General features: G+C 57.6%; 1 protein-coding gene across 1 annotated transcript; it reads right to left on the bottom strand.

The window, feature by feature from the left end:
* Positions 1-7,114: 7,114 nt before the first annotated feature.
* TNNI1 (troponin I1, slow skeletal type) lies at positions 7,115-14,721 on the bottom strand. The gene is made up of 8 exons (XM_059487995.1): positions 14,683-14,721; positions 12,276-12,306; positions 11,425-11,466; positions 10,144-10,275; positions 9,972-10,061; positions 9,331-9,507; positions 7,916-8,026; positions 7,115-7,392 (listed from the first exon to the last, which is right to left on the bottom strand). Exons 4-7 carry the CDS (start codon positions 10,267-10,269, stop codon positions 7,919-7,921), a joined length of 501 nt encoding a protein of 166 aa, XP_059343978.1. The 5' UTR covers positions 10,270-10,275; positions 11,425-11,466; positions 12,276-12,306; positions 14,683-14,721; the 3' UTR covers positions 7,115-7,392; positions 7,916-7,918.
* Positions 14,722-14,954: the final 233 nt, after the last annotated feature.

Here is a 14,954-nt window from a genome sequence, read left to right as displayed (position 1 = left end):
CGGCTCCCGGCTTTCGGAGACAACTCCCTGCACAGAACCTGTTCTACCAGCCGCGATCCGCCCGTCAACAACCGCTGCAGCCCGCGGAGGAGGCGAATTACCCGGGCCGAGTGGGAGGAGGTTGGCTCCGGGGATCCAAAACAGTCATTAAAACACCTCCGGCTGGGCGCAGTGCGGCCTTAACAGAGCTTGGGAGGGTCCCCTGCTCCTTCCAACCTTTCTGGATTCTCAAATGGAGCTGTCAAGGTCTTCTCGTTCTTGGGCTTTGCTGCAGCAGTGAGCACTCAGTCTCAGAGGGGCCTGGGGCATGGGGGGATCCAGTTTTCGTGTGCTGGAGCCCTGTGCCAGAGAGCACCTGTGTGCCCAGGTTCATCCCTCACCCAGACCCAGCCCATCCATCCCATCCCTCTCTGGCTGTGCCCTGAGACCCCTACCCTTACACAGGGAAGCCCTTCCTGACAAGGGCAGGTGTGGAGCCATGGGGTCACTGCCTTTGGTGGGATTGTCTTAGGGGAGAATGGGGGGCCCAGGCACAGCAGAGCCAGGTCCCAGCCCGGATTTTCCCACAGCATGGCCTCGACCCCACTGCTCGGGCTGCCAGGCACTATTCCCTGCAGGAAATGTCATCCAGGACCCCTCGAGTACAAGCTCTGCTCTCAGTGAGATCCATCCCTGCACCAGCCCGAGGAACTGGTTGTGAGGCTGGGCTGGCCCTGCATGCCTCCAGCCCACAAGGGTGTGCCATGACCTGAGCAATGATTTTAATCAAAGGCTCCTGATTAAAATCCCATTTCTAGGAGATAGCCCTGTCAAATGAGCCACCCGCTCCAAGCAGGGCTCACTCTCTGCTCTTCTTTCTTCTCGCAGTAATCGCTCGTCTTTCAAGTGTTTTCATATATACAGAGAATTCAGTTAGTTGTGGCATAAGGAAAAAAATTACTTAAATAACCTTGCAATCATCCTGCTAATTGCTGACAGACTATATATAGCAGTCCAGCATCAGCAGCTCCTCTAGAGCAATAAAAACTCTGTGATTAATGCACGGTGAGCACAGTGCTCACAAAACTCATTGCTAAAGGATAGCACTGGAGCACAGGACTTAGCGGGGTTTTCCAAAGGATTAGACTGAACGTGGCAGTGAAAGAACACCCCTAGCTAGGATCTACACAGCAAAGGAATATAAAACCTCCCAGTCTGCAATTCCTCTGGTTATTAAGTTGAAGAAATTCTAGATGGGCATTTAGTGCCTGGGGATTAGTCAGAGGATGAGCCTGGCTAACACTCGCCCCCTCACTGACACTTGCCCCTTCCTGGGGCTTTATTTGCAGCTCAGAAACCTTTGGAGCTGAACAGAGTTTCCTCTTTATTCAAGATTCCTCAGAGGCTTTCTCCTCCATGGGTTTGCCCCATTTCCCTCAAACCCATGAAAACGGTTAGAGGATAAAATCTCCTTCAGCAAGAAGTTCCCAAGGTCCAGATTTCCAGTGCTGGGAATCTGGAAATTCCCCAGATTCCCCAGTGCTGGGAATCTCCTCCTGTATCTTGGATGGGTCCTGCTGGGCTGTACAGCAGCACAGAGCATTGACCTCTCATGTCTGGAGATCTTTGCTGCCATGGAGCTCCTGTTGTCCCTGATGTTCCTCACGTCCTTTCATCTCCACCATAACCCCAAAATTTCACTGCCAAGGAGGTAAAGCCGAGGTCCAGAGTTCCTCATCTCATAGATGAAGTTGTGTTGGATTTTTCCCCTGTGTGTCACTTCATACCCCTCTAAACCTCCATCACCATTTTATCCCCAAACTCCAAGTGCTGCCAGATCTTTCTGAATGTCTGCATCACCAGTCTTCCCCTCTGCTGTGACAAAATCCCAGGAATTATCAGCAGTCTGTTATCTCACTACTGTTTCCTCTCTGCTGGTTGATTATTTAGCTCTCTTTGGACTTTCCCTCTGAGCTGTGCTTGACCTAAAGGTCTTTGCTTCTGGAATCCCAGGAAAATGCTTGTGTCCCAGGTCACCCTTATCTATAGGCTCATTGATGCCTTCAGCAAACAGCAGTCGCTTTGTCAGACTGGATTTCCCTCAGCAAAGTTATTTAGGCCACCCTGAGCTCATCCTCAAAGCACAGCCCAAGCTGCAGGTCCCAGAGCTGAGGGTGATGAAATCAGGCAGAGGGATGAGTCTGTGAGGGAAGGGATGCCTGGAGAACCAATGTGGTGTTTATCCAGACCCACTCCATTCTCCAGGCTGTCCCATCTGCTGTTCCAGACCCACAGCCCCCAGGGGAAGGCTCTGTGCTCGTGGCCCAGGGAGCAGAGCTGCAGGATGTGCCCCGAGCCTTCTCCCCTGCTCTGCCCAGGGGAGCTGCACCTGCCCGAGGAGGAGCCCAGAGCTTCCCCTGGTGTGATCAGAAGAGCTCATTAATACCCTCTAAGGAGCTAGACCAGTTTCAGCAGGGCTGTTTTTCCCTTGGGAACAGTGTCCTGTGTCTCATCACAGAGCAGAGCCTGTTTCTTTGGCTACAGGGTGGTGGAGAGCTCCCAGTTTGCACAACTGTGTGTAATTATGGCATTCCTCAGCTTCTCTGGGGCCCAGCTCTGAACCCTGCACCTCCGTCCCTTGTGCTGTGCTGGTCCCTCAGCCTCAACCATGGCTCAGCTCCTCTCTCTCTCCTGAGGCTCATCCCTGCTGCTCTGCCATGGTGGAGCTGCATTTTCTTCCCAGGCTTCCCTCCTGAGCTGGGGCATGGGGCTCCATGGCCAGGCAAAGGGGTTTTCACTCCTGCTGGGCTCCATCCACCACAGCTCCCAGAGGTCCCACCAGCATTCAAAAGCTCGGGGAGGAGCTGGAGGTCTCCCTCCATCCCTGGGATGGTGCAAGGCTCTCCCTCCCCCTGAGATGTGTTCAGCTTTTGGAGAGATGTGTGTGATGATGCAGAGAGAGCACTGTGAAGGGTCTGGAATTGGTGCTTGCTCAGAAACCAAACCATGGCCTTTTCTAGGACAGGAAATATTCCTAGGAAAGGAAATATCTATTGCCCGAACTGCCTGGCACCAGCTACCAGAGGGCTTATTTTCCTTTAGAATTTAGCTTTTTATTTAAAAAAGACAAATCTTGCTTCAGAAATTCCACCATGGTGCCTTATTGTCCTTCAGGTTCCCTTTCTGCAGATTGGCTCCTCATCAGATGCCATCCCTGTGACACTCCAGATCTAACCATGGCAAACGAGGGGCATCCCCCAAAAGTGCCATCAGTGCAAACTCTCAGGTGCTGCACAGAACAGGCTCAGTGCCAGCAGCTCTGTGACAGCTGCACCCTCCCAGCACAGGCAGTGACAGAATCCCAGGGTGCCTGGGCTGCAAGGGACCTCTGGGATTCAGGCAGGGTCACCTGGAGCAGGGACCCAGGGGTATATCCAGCTGGGTTTGGGATGGCTCCAGAGAGAGACACTCCAGACCCTCCTTGGGCAGCTTTCCAGGGCTCTGCACCCTCCAAGGAGTGAAGTTCTTCCTCATGCTGAGGTTGAATTTCTTGTTGGGGTTTGTGGCCATTGCCCCTTGCTTGTGCTGTCCCTGGGCACCCCTGAGTTGGTTGTGATTCCTGAGGAGCCCCTGAGCAGTGAGGGACAGGGCTCAGGCCCAGCAAGGGCAGCTGGACAAGAGGGATGTGCCCTTCTCCCCCTGTGCCCTGCTCCTCCCTGGAGCTGCAGCACATGGGGGGCTCCAGGAGGGAAAAATCCCTTCCTGGTTTCTACCACAGGGGACACACAGGGCCAGGGGGCTGTGCCATGGCCCTGCCATGGGGTCTGACCCTGCTCCCAGAGCCCTCAGGGGTCCCAGGGTGGAGTCCCAGCCTCACCTCAGGGACTGATCCTGTGGCAGCCCTGTGCAGGGCAAGATGCTGCAGCCACCTGCAGAGGCCATGGAATAAACTCCACTCCCTTCCCATCACCACTGACCTTTCTCCCATCCTCCCTTTGCAGCACCACCTCCAGCTGAGCTGCAAATATTCAGGGAGATATTTGGGCACAGTTCAGGTGTCTCTGTGTGTGACTGGTCAGCAAGGAGGTCACACAGCCCCTGTGTGACTTGGAAGGGACCATGTTACAACCAACAAGGAGGGATGTTTTTGGAAGTCCATACTGCCTTGATCATATTTTTTTTCCTTCTGTCCAAATTAATTTGAAATTTGTGTAATTTTAAGATTCCAGTGCATTGCTTTGCTTTCTTTTGGGAGTTTAGGCTGCAGTGGAGAAAAGTGCAGGACAGTGGGGACTGGGCTCTGCTCAGCTCAGGGAGTCAGGGCTGACTTGCAGTCCCTCTAGAGACACCAGTGACTCCTCCAGCATCAGCCCCTCTCCCTGAGAGCAGCCTTGTGAACTCCCCCATCTGGGCTGAATTTTCATTAAAAATGTACTGGAGGGTTCCTTTCTAATTCAGTGAGCAGAAACTGAGGTTGTTGTCACCTGGGAGGGAAAAACCACAGCACTGCAGAGCTGTGGCTGAGGGAAGGCAGCTGCAGCCCTGGTGGGAGGCTCAGCCTTCCCTTTGCCATGGGAGCACTGGCACCCAGCTGGTCCAGGGCCACAGGGCAGCTCCAGGGCAGAGATGGAGAGGAAGACTTGGATCAGTCCCTGATCCAACCAGGAGAGCTCAGAGCTGACTGTCCCATCTTCCCCTGGAGATTCAGTCCCATTAAAAGAGACCTTTTTTGTGTTCCTAATAGAACTGCAATCTGTAGAACTTTGTTTTCCCATGGCAGCCAGTGTGGTTTTTCACCAGAGAGGAATGAAAATGGGACCCAGTGACTGGGGAACATTATACCTTGAAAAAGTGGGGAATCTTGTAGAGGGAAAAGTTTTGGGGTGGGTTTTTCTCTCCCCACTCAATCTAAAACACAAGGTAGCCTCATAAAGCCATCTGTAGCCCATGACAAGGGCCTGAGGGCCCTGGGACCTTGCTGAGCACACCTGGCTGCATTTGGGGCTGCAGATTCTCCCTGGGGAGCCCCTGGGTTGGCTCTGCAGCAGCTTGGGGTGAGCAGGATCTGAGGGCAGGCTGGGCACAGGGACAGACACAGGGACAGACACAGGGACAGACACAGGGACAGGGACAGCCTGAGTGCCCAGCACTGGCCAGGGCCTGCTGCACAGCACCCACCTTCCCTGTGGCCTTTCCTCTCCCTTCCAACCCTCCCCAGCCCCGCAAACCCCACCCTTGTTTTTTAATTACTAAATTAGCATAATTGTACTGAGCACAGAGAACTGTACTCAGCCCCTGCTGTGCCATTTTCTGCTTCTGTTCCAGGCCTGAAGAAGACTTTGTTTCCATGAAACTTCTCTTGCATTTTCCAGCTCAACCAGTTGGTCAGGTCACAGTTATTACCTCTCCCTGCACATCTTTCTTCCTCTGCCAGGACCTGTGTGAGCTCCCTCTGGGGATTCCTGGAGACATCCCAGGATCTCAGACCTGGGCCCTGCCCCTGCCTGGGCCCTGGGCTTGGAGGGGAGAGCTGCAATCCAGAACCTTTTGTCTCCAGAGTGGGCACCATGGCAGGCCCTGGGTCTCACCACACACCCCTGGGAGCTCAGCCACCCGTGCTGGCCACGACAGAGACATTTCCCAGGGCTGGGCCTGCCTGGAACCTGTCCTGGGGTACCTGGGATGAGGACAGAGGAGTCCTGGCACCCTGCTAGGCTGCAGCTGCTTGGCCAAATTAAGCTTGAAAAGATAAAAAATGGGTGGGAAAGGCTCTGTGTGCCATGCAACTGCTCCAGTCCTGCAGGGGATGCTGAGGGGCTGAAGGGCCAGGAGGAAGGACAAGGACTGAGCATCCCAAAGCCTGAGCCAAAGGAGCAGATAAAGGAGCAGATTTTTCAGTGGCAGCTTCCTCTGCTCCAATCCTGATTTGGGGAAGAGCTTGCATATGGGTATTGAATCTCCCTGAAGGAGCTGCAGAGTGCTGTGGCAGCCTTGAATGCTGGTGGCTGGGAGAGAGAGGTGTCCCCAGTAGTGTCCCCCTCACCCTCTGTGGCCAGGGACAGTGAGCAGAGTGGCTCAGGATCCCCAGATTGGCCAAAGGAAGAGATGTGAGGCCAGAGGAATTCAGCTGTCCTGGAGACAAACCCAAACCCACCTCCCAAAGCCTCTCCCTCACTGCCTCTGCCAGCCATGTCCTGCAGGAGCATCTGCATGGGGCCATCCTCTCCCATCCCCTGCTTTGGGAATGCAGTGTTTTCCTGGGAAGGTTGATCTCTCTGGACCCCACACACTGTTTGATGTTGTTTCCTTCCAGCCCTGTCTGGGACCTGTCCTTTGCTCTCAGTTTATGGCATTTTCTGCACATTACAGGCTCACTCCAAAGCGATGGGGGGTGCTGCAGCACACCCTGGTGTGGTGTGGGCTTCAATCTGGGGGTGCTGCAATTCTCTGGATGCCCTGGGAACACAGACAAGGCACTGCTGTAACTGCCAAGAGCAGCTCTGCCTGTGGGCTGAGCATCCCCTGCAGTGCCCCCAGCCAGGAGACCCCAGCAGTTTGAATTCTCACAAATTCACCCCTCCAGCCCTGCTCCAGAATGAGCTGGCACATTCCCAGCTGCCTTCACTGCCCAGCTGCAGGCTGGGGGCTGTGACACAGAAATGGTTGGGCTGGGGGGAAGCACGGGGTGTTTGGCCTGAAATATGGATTCATCTCTGGAATTAACCCTTGAAATGCCCCAACTGCCACAGCTGCAGTGCTTGTGGTGGGCAGCTGGAGGGGAGCTGGTGTCTGGAGCTCTGAAGGCTTTTCCAGAAGCACAGGAGTGGGGATGGAGAGCAGGCAGCTCCACTCCCCCAGGCTGGTGCTTGGGGAGCTCTGCAGCCCTGAGCCCAGCAGGGCTGGCTCTGACCCAGGCCAGGGGGCTCAGCAGGGCTGTGGGATGTGAGGAACAACCCTGGAAGGGATGAGCCCAAAGCCTGTGTGAGCCCAGGGAGGGGGTCTGAGTGCCAGCATGGGGACACTGCAGGGTGGCCTGGCCCTGGGCAGAGTTCCCCAGTGAGGAGTGCACACAGCCTCGGCCCAGGACAGTCCTTTAATGCACATCCGGCTGCCAGGGACATCTCGGGGTGCCACGGGGCACAGGGGGCACGGGGGGCACAGGGGGCAGCTCTGCAGGGCTGGCAGGGGTGGGTGGCACTGGCCCTTGGGGACAGCACGGCCTGTGGCTGCTGAAGGGACGCTGTGCAGGAGCAGGGCTGAGGGCACTGCTGGAAGGAAGAAGCTCAGGTCTCCTTCCCACACCGCTGTCCTCGTGTTCCAGCTCAGGGGGAATTCAGGGAAGGGCACGAAGGGACAGGGAGCAGCAAGGGCAGGCTGGCAGCAGGGACGGGGACGGTCCTCCTCCCAGTGCTCCTGTGGGAAAGAAACAGCAGAGGGGCAGAGGGGCAGAGGGGCAAAGGGGCAGAGGGGAAGAAGGGCAGAGGGGCAGAGGGGCAGAAGGGCAGAGGGGCAGAGGGGCAGAGGGGAAGAAGGGCAGAGGGGCAGAGGGGCAGAAGGGCAGAAGGGCAGAGGGCCAGAAGGGTAGAGGGGCAGAGGGGCAGAGGGACAGAGGGACAGAGGGACAGAGGGACAGAGGGGCAGAGGGACAGAGGGGCAGAGGGACAGAGGGACAGAGGGACAGAGGGGCAGCTTTGGCTGTGGCTGGTGCCAGCAGTGCCTGTGGGATGAGGGTGGCACAGGCAGCACACCCAAAGGGCAGCACCCAGCAGAAGAGGAGGGGGCTGGCAGGCACCCCGTGGCAGGGAGGTGTGGGACAGGCCCCAGCAAAGTGTGGGACATGGGGACAGGTGGCCTTTTTCTGTAGGGAGTGGGGACATTTCTGTGTCTCTCCAAGCACAGCCCAGGAGGTGAGGGAGCTCAGGGGGATCAGCCCTACCTGTCACTGCCCCGTGGGGGACTTGGCAGCGTCGAACATCTTCTTCCTGCCCTCCATGCCCGACATGGCCTCCACATTCTTGCGCCAGTCTCCCACTTCCACAGGGCGCTCCTGCCGGGCACAGGGCTGGGCATGAGGCTCTGGCAGCCCTGCCCGACCCTCCCCTGCCTGCACAGAGCCCCAGCTGGGACACAGCTGCCCCTGGCAAAGCCCCTGTCCCTCTGCCATGTGTCCTGGGGAGGTGGCAAACAGTGCCCTGATCTCCACAGGGAGCTCTGGATCCTTGTGGGCACTCCCCTCCCCAAAGCCTGGCCAAGCTGCTTTCATGCACCAGAAGGCTCAATAATCTCAGAAAGATTTCTTTAGGAGGAAGAAACCACGTGGGACTTTGGGTTTACAGCAGCACAGTGGGACAAATGTTTTTACTGAAGTAAAAACACTTCCTGCATTGCCCTCACCTTCCCTGAGCCTTTGGTGGTGACTGGGATTGTTGGTGTGACAGTGGGAGCCTGGCAAACACTTCCAGAGCCGCTCTGGCCAGGTGACAGCAGCTCTGGGAGCCCAGGTGTCTGCTCTGCCCCCCAGCATTCACAGATTACAAGCTGTGCCCCAACACCATCCCACCACACCTAGAACAAACCCAGATCTGTTCTCCACCTGGTGCCCAGGGCTGTAAGCACAGTTTTCTGTCCAAAGGGCTGGAAAAGTGCTATACCACAATGGGGGGACAAATGAAAAACTGCTGAAAATTGAGATTCTCATCCAATTCTGCTCATCCAATCCTCATTCACTCTGCTGAGCTGGAATGAGCTGGTGAAAGCCCTCTGGGGAGAGGGGATCCCCAGCTGTGCCTGGGGATGAGGCCAGCTCCTGCTGCTGGGGCACCTGCACACCCCAGGCAGGTTTGGGCATCGCTGGCATTGAGACTTTCCCTTCTCACCCCTCTGCCAAGCAGGTGGAGACTGGGCCATTTATCTCAGGCCAACTGCTGGGCTGCTCTGTCTTATCTAATCTGAGTCTGGGAGTTCCCTGGGAGATTTCTGGGTGTGATTGTGCCCAGCAGGAGCTCTCGTGGTTCCCTACAAGATCAAACTCTGCATGTGCAGCTCAGCCATGGTGCTGAGGGGCCCTGGTGAGAGACCCCCCCATACTCTGGGAGGGAAGAGCAGCACAGACACTGCCCTAAATCTCACCAGTTACCATCCACCTGGCCCACTCAGATCCCTAAATCTCACCAGTCACCATCCACCTGGCCCAGTCAGACTGGTCCCACATGGTCCCACAAGATCCCACAGTGGGAATGGCCTCACAGGGCTCTTTCAAGACTGATGGGGGTGAGCACAGGGTGCCCTGGAGAAGGGCAAGGGCACCCCATGGAAGTGTGACCATTTCCAGCCTCCAGGGGAGTCACCCACCTTCTCCGTGTCCTCCTTCTTGACAGACTTCAGGTTGGCCCTGAGGTCCATGGACACCTTGTGCTTGGAGCCCAGCAGAGCCCTGAGCATGGCGTCGGCCGAGACGCGGACCCGGCGCAGGGGAGGCCGCTTGAACTTGCCCCGGAGATCGAGGACTTTGATTTTCAGATCTTTAATCTGCAGGGGCAGGGGAGGAGCCGGGGGGGAGGTCACTGCTTGGCTGCCTTGCACATAGAGCCCCTGTGGGAAGCAGGAGCTCTGGCAGCACCGAGCCCCAAGGGGATCTGTTCCTCTCCTATGGGACCATCCCCACCAGGGCTCTGCCCCACCAGGCTCAGAGCTGGGCCATGGGCTGGGCCCAGCCTGCTCAGGGGGCAGCTGTGCCACCAGAAGCTCCCAGACCCAAAGGCGTGACCAGGAGAGTGAGGAACCTCTCTGTGGACCCCGATTCCCTTGGGATTCCCTTGGGCAGCGATGAACCTTGCTCTGAGTGGTGCCTTGCAGAGCAAACACCAGCCCTGAGAAACCCTGGTGCCTGTCCCACATCCCAGCCCAGCCAGGTCCATGACACATCCCCATTCAGGCCAGAGCTGCCACTGGGAGGGAGCTTACAGAAGGAACCAGCCCGTCCTCCCTCCTACCTCCCGGGTGTTATGGTTGCATTTCGCTTCAATGTCGTATCTCTCCTCATCCACAATTTCCACCTTCTCGTGCAGCTCCCTGCACAGGTCCTGGGCCAAGAAAACAGGAGAGGGGTGAGTGAGGCCCCTCACGCACCCAGGGAGCCCAGTGCACCCTCAGGCTGAGCAGTACCTGGAGCTGGCTCAGGGAGAGCCCACTGGTGTGCAGTGGGGTCACCCTCTCAGACAGGTACCTCTCCTTCTCTGCCTGCTTGTCCACAATCTCCTGATCCCACTCCTCCTTGGCCTTGGCCAGCATCAAACTCTGTGAGCACAGCAAATGGCACAAGTGTGAACAGGCCCCTGTTTGCCCTGAGCCACTCACACCACATCTGTAGGATGGGACAGACCCGTGTGTCACCCCCTCCCTGCTGTCCCCAAACACATCAGAGCCTCCCCACAGCTGGGTGGGTCTGTGGGGCCATGGGGATGTGAGTCTGTGGGGCTGTGGGGCTGTAGGGCTGTAGGGCTGTAGGGCCTATGGGGCTGTGGGGCTGTGGGGATGTGGGGCGGCCATGGAGCTGTGGGCCTGTGAGGCCGTGGGTCTGTGGGTCTGTGGGGCTGTGGCACTGTGGGGCTCTGGGGCCGTGGGTCTGTAGGGCCGTGGGTCTGTGGGGGCTCTGGGGCTATGGGGCTGTGGGGCTGTAGGACTGTGGGGCTCTGGAGCTGTGGGGCTGTGGGATGAGGGACCATGGATTTGTGGGGCTGTGGGGCTGTGGGACCATGGGGCTGTGGGGCCGTGGCACCGTGGGTCTGTGAGGCTCTGGGGCCATGGGGCTGAGGGTCTGTGGGGCTGTGGGGCCGTGGGGCTGTGGGGCCGTGGGGCTGAGGGATGAGGGGCTGTGAGGCCGTGGGGCCATGGGGCTGTGGAGCCATGGGGCCATGTGGCTGTGGGCTATGAGGCTGTGGGGCCATGGGGCTGTGGGGCCATGGGGCTGTGGGGCCATGGGGCTGTGGGGCTGTGGGACGAGGGGCCATGGGTCTGTGGAGCCGTAGCACTGTGGGCCTGTGAGGCTCTGGGGCCGTGGGGTTGTGGGGCCATGGGTCTGTGGGGCCGTAGGACAAGGGGCCATGGGTCTATGGGTCCCTGTTCCCGCTGGCTGCTGCCATTGGCCCTGCTGGGGCAGGCAATGTTTATCCCAAGCAGAGCCCGGGGAGCTCCCAGGCCTGTGCAGGAGCACAGTCGGGCTGAGGCCTCAGAGCTGAAGGTGTGGGGGTCTCTCCCCACCCCAGTGCAGGGGAGGTTTGTTTGGACCACAAATCCCACATGAGTGAGAAGAGAGAGGTGGGTGGGAGCTGCTCCCCACAGCCCATCCCTGAGCTTTCCTCGCCCCTGTCCCACCAATGTGCTGCAACCTGGCTCCTTTCCCCCAGCAAGACAAACCCCAGGGAGTTTCCAGCCCTCGGGACTCACCTTCAACAAGAGTTTGCGTGAGGCTGTGATCTTGGATTTTCTCTGGGGGAAAGGGAAGGGAAGGAAAACACCCTTTGAAAACAAACGCGCAGCAAAGGCAGAGCAGCACCAAGGGCTCTCCCAGGGAAAGGCACTTACCTCCCTGCAGGCAGGGCAGCAGCCAGGGAGCAGCAGAAAGAGCAAGAGAAGAGAACAGGGCATCAAGGAATGAGAGTAAAAAAAGAGGGGACAGTCAAGGAATGCATCCTGTGTGGTTGCAGTTGGTTCCTTTTTTCTGTATCTCACAGCTGCCACCGGCACGTGAGCCAGGCCTGAGGGGAAAGTGCCCTCTGGAAATGCAGTGGGAGCTCAGGGCCACAGCTTAGAAAGCCAAAATGTCACTCAGGTGTGACAGGTGAGCTGGCACTGTGCCCATCGTGCCAATCCCAGTTCACTCCCTGTGGTTCAGACACCCTCATTGCCCCAGTCCCACTTCAGCTGGGCCGGGATGCTTGGATGCTGCTGAGGTTCACAGGGTTGGGACATCCCCAGGTCGCTGCTCCAGGAAAGATTTACAGGGAGTTCCTCCCTTCTCTGCTCACCAGGGAATGTGTTGGATTTGTGCAATGTGCTACAGAGAGCCTCACGGCAAATCCAGAGATGCTCCCTCCCCTCCAATCTGCATTTGGGGATCTGGGAAAGCCCCGAGGTCTGAACTGGGACATTGAAAGGGCAAACAATTTGCATTTAAAGCCGGTTTTTGCAAGGGGAATGGCACAGAGGTGTGGGGCAGGGCAGGGTCTCCCAGCGGACCCTCCCCAAAGGGACAAGCGCAGCCGGGCGAGGCTTTGGGGATCCCGGGGCGCAGCTACTCACGGCTCCGGCATCGCGGCGGGGCTGCTCCTGCCGAGAGAGGAAAGCGGCTGAACCCAAGAGCAAATCTCATTTCACAGAGGCACAGGCAGCAGGAGCGATGCCGAGGCGCTGCTGCCCCGCGCTGTCGGCGTTGGGAAGCGGCCCCGCGGCTCCATCCCGCTCCGGGACACCCCGCCCGCATCCCGGGCAAGCTGCGGCGGGCACAGCCGGCCCTGCAGGGCTCGGCCCGCGGCTCCTCGGGGCTGTTCCCAAGCTCCGAGCTGCTCCCCCGCCCGCCCCAGCTCTGGAAACACCGGGAGAAATGGGGGTGCCTCGGGGGTTCCCCACTGGGTCGGCTCCTGTCCTGCAGCTGCCGTGGGCAAGGCAGGGATGGGAGAGCCAAAACCAACCGGGGAACGCCAGAGCAACGGGCAACAACTCTGCTCTGAACCGGGCTGAGGGCTGGGGGTGCCCAGCCTGGAGAAATGAGGGATCCAGGGAGACCTGAGTGCCCCTTCCAGAACCCAAAGGGGCTCCAGGAGAGAAGGAGAGGAACTCTGGGACAAAGGATGGAGGGACAGGACAAGGGGAATGGCTTCCCACTGCCAGAGGGCAGGAATGGATGGGATATTGGGAAGGAATTCTTGGCTGTGAGACCTGGCACAGGCACCCAGAGCAGCTGTGGCTGCCCCTGGATCCCTGGCAGTGTCCAAGGCCAGGCTGGACAGGGCTGGGAGCAACCTGGGACAGTGGGAGGTGTCCCTGCCATGGCAGGGGTGGGACTGGATGGGCTCTAAGGTCCCTCCCAACTCAAACCATTCAGGGATTCTCTAAGTCAGATCCCACAGCTGAGCAGGGTCCTTTAGCAGTCACATTCCAGGTGAAACACTCAGGGTTTCCTGTTTTACATTTGCCTGGTGATCCCAAGTCCTGGCAGCTGCTCCAGCCCACGCTGCTCCCCTGGCCCTGCTCTGACCCCTCCTGTGCTGAGCAGCCAGGGCACCCTGTGAGCCCAAGCAGCAGAAAAACGTGGGGGGGAAATTTTAATATTTTTTCCCCCTCAAACAGCATTTTCCAGGCATGGGTTTAGTGCTTTTCCTTGGGAGTGAAATGGACAATCTGGGATTTTTTTGCCTTGATCCTTTTGCATCCCCTGATATTTTGAAACTGTTTTAGACCCCAAGGATTCTTGCTGGGGGAAATGAAAAGCTGGTCTGAAACAGCTGCTCACAGGTTTGTGTGGAGCCTGTGCCAAGCAAATCTCAGGGCATATCCTGGCTCTGTTCCCTTGTCCCCGTTCCCTCCCCATACCCCCACTGCTCAGCCAGATATGTCCTGAATAAATGAAGTTCAGGGGATGGGGGGAATGTGATAAAATCCCATCAGGAATCCTCTTCCCTAGTGCCTCCTGATCCAGATCCCAGGATTTACAAGGAGAAATCCCAAGAACAGGAATTTCTTTGTCCTCAAACCACATCAAACATTCAGTTTCCTGCTTTTGTGGAGGTTTTTGGTGCTGTGACAAACATCCCAGAGGACAGCAGGCAGCACTGGTGCCTTGAGCAGCCTGGGTTTATTCCTGCTCCCAGGTTTATTCTGGGGGTGGCAGAGGAGCCTTTCTTTCCCTGGAGCTGAGGGGGCTGGGAGCAGCCTCAGCCTTTCCTTTGTCCCCTGCTGGAGCAGAGCCCAGCATTCCTTGGGGTGGGATCCACACCACACCTCGAGCTCACGACCTCTACCAAGGTCAGTCACATTTTAGGGCCAAATGGTCCTAAATTGGCTTCCCAAACAACTGCGGGGACTCAGTTGTGCCAGTGAGACATCCCCAGCAATCCCCAGTGCCAGAACTTTTGGACTCCAGCTGGATCTGGAGCATCCAAGAGAGACTTTGGTCCCTGATGGGGATGAGAAGATCTGGGCAAGCTAATTCTGTAATATTTGCACTGTCCCAGCTGTGAAAAGCTTGTAAAGCTTATTGAACCACTGGATCATGGAAATCTTTAAAAGAAATAATCCCATAAACGCAGCTACAGTCAATTCCTCCATCCCAGGAGGCTGGAGACAAAGCACAAGCACTCTCCCACTACCAGGAGGGAGCTCTGTTCCCTTTGTTCCCACCCTGAACCTCCCACCAGTGAGCCAGGCTGGAACACACAGCAAGTGCTCCTCAAACAGTTCTGTTTGCCGTGGTTTGGGAAAAAACAGGCAAATATCAGCTCAAAGTCTTTGTCCCCATTGCAGCCTCACCAATCCTCTCTCCCAGAGCAGAGGAAATGTCTGAGCCCCTCAGAGAGGGGCAGAAATTCAGGCAGATCCTCGTGCTGGGGGTTCCTCTGTGTCCCGTGCCAGTGCTGGGGGTCTCGTGCCCATCTCAGCCCCAGCACACCCAGGGGGACAGGGGACAGGGCAGTGGCAGTGCCTTACCTGGCTGTGCAGGAGGGAGGTGACGCCTGGCTGGGGCAGCCGCGCTCTGCCGGGACTGGGGCTGAGGGGGGATATTGAATCCCAGCCCTGCCTGCAAGTGGTCGGTAAAAATAGCACAAATCCCCTCCTCTGCAGGCATCTGCTGCAACCCCAGGCGTGCTGAGACTGCTGCTCACACCTGGGGCCCTGCCTGGCGCACAGGGGCACACACAGGTCACCCCTGTGTCACTGCACTTGGGTCCCAGGGCACCCACAACCCCCCTTTGGTTCCA

This window comes from Ammospiza nelsoni, chromosome 23 (assembly GCF_027579445.1).
Source record: "Ammospiza nelsoni isolate bAmmNel1 chromosome 23, bAmmNel1.pri, whole genome shotgun sequence".
In the NCBI taxonomy this organism is placed as follows: domain Eukaryota; kingdom Metazoa; phylum Chordata; class Aves; order Passeriformes; family Passerellidae; genus Ammospiza; species Ammospiza nelsoni.
The sequence above is the reverse complement of the archived record's forward strand: the minus strand, read 5'-3'. Positions and strand labels throughout refer to the sequence as shown.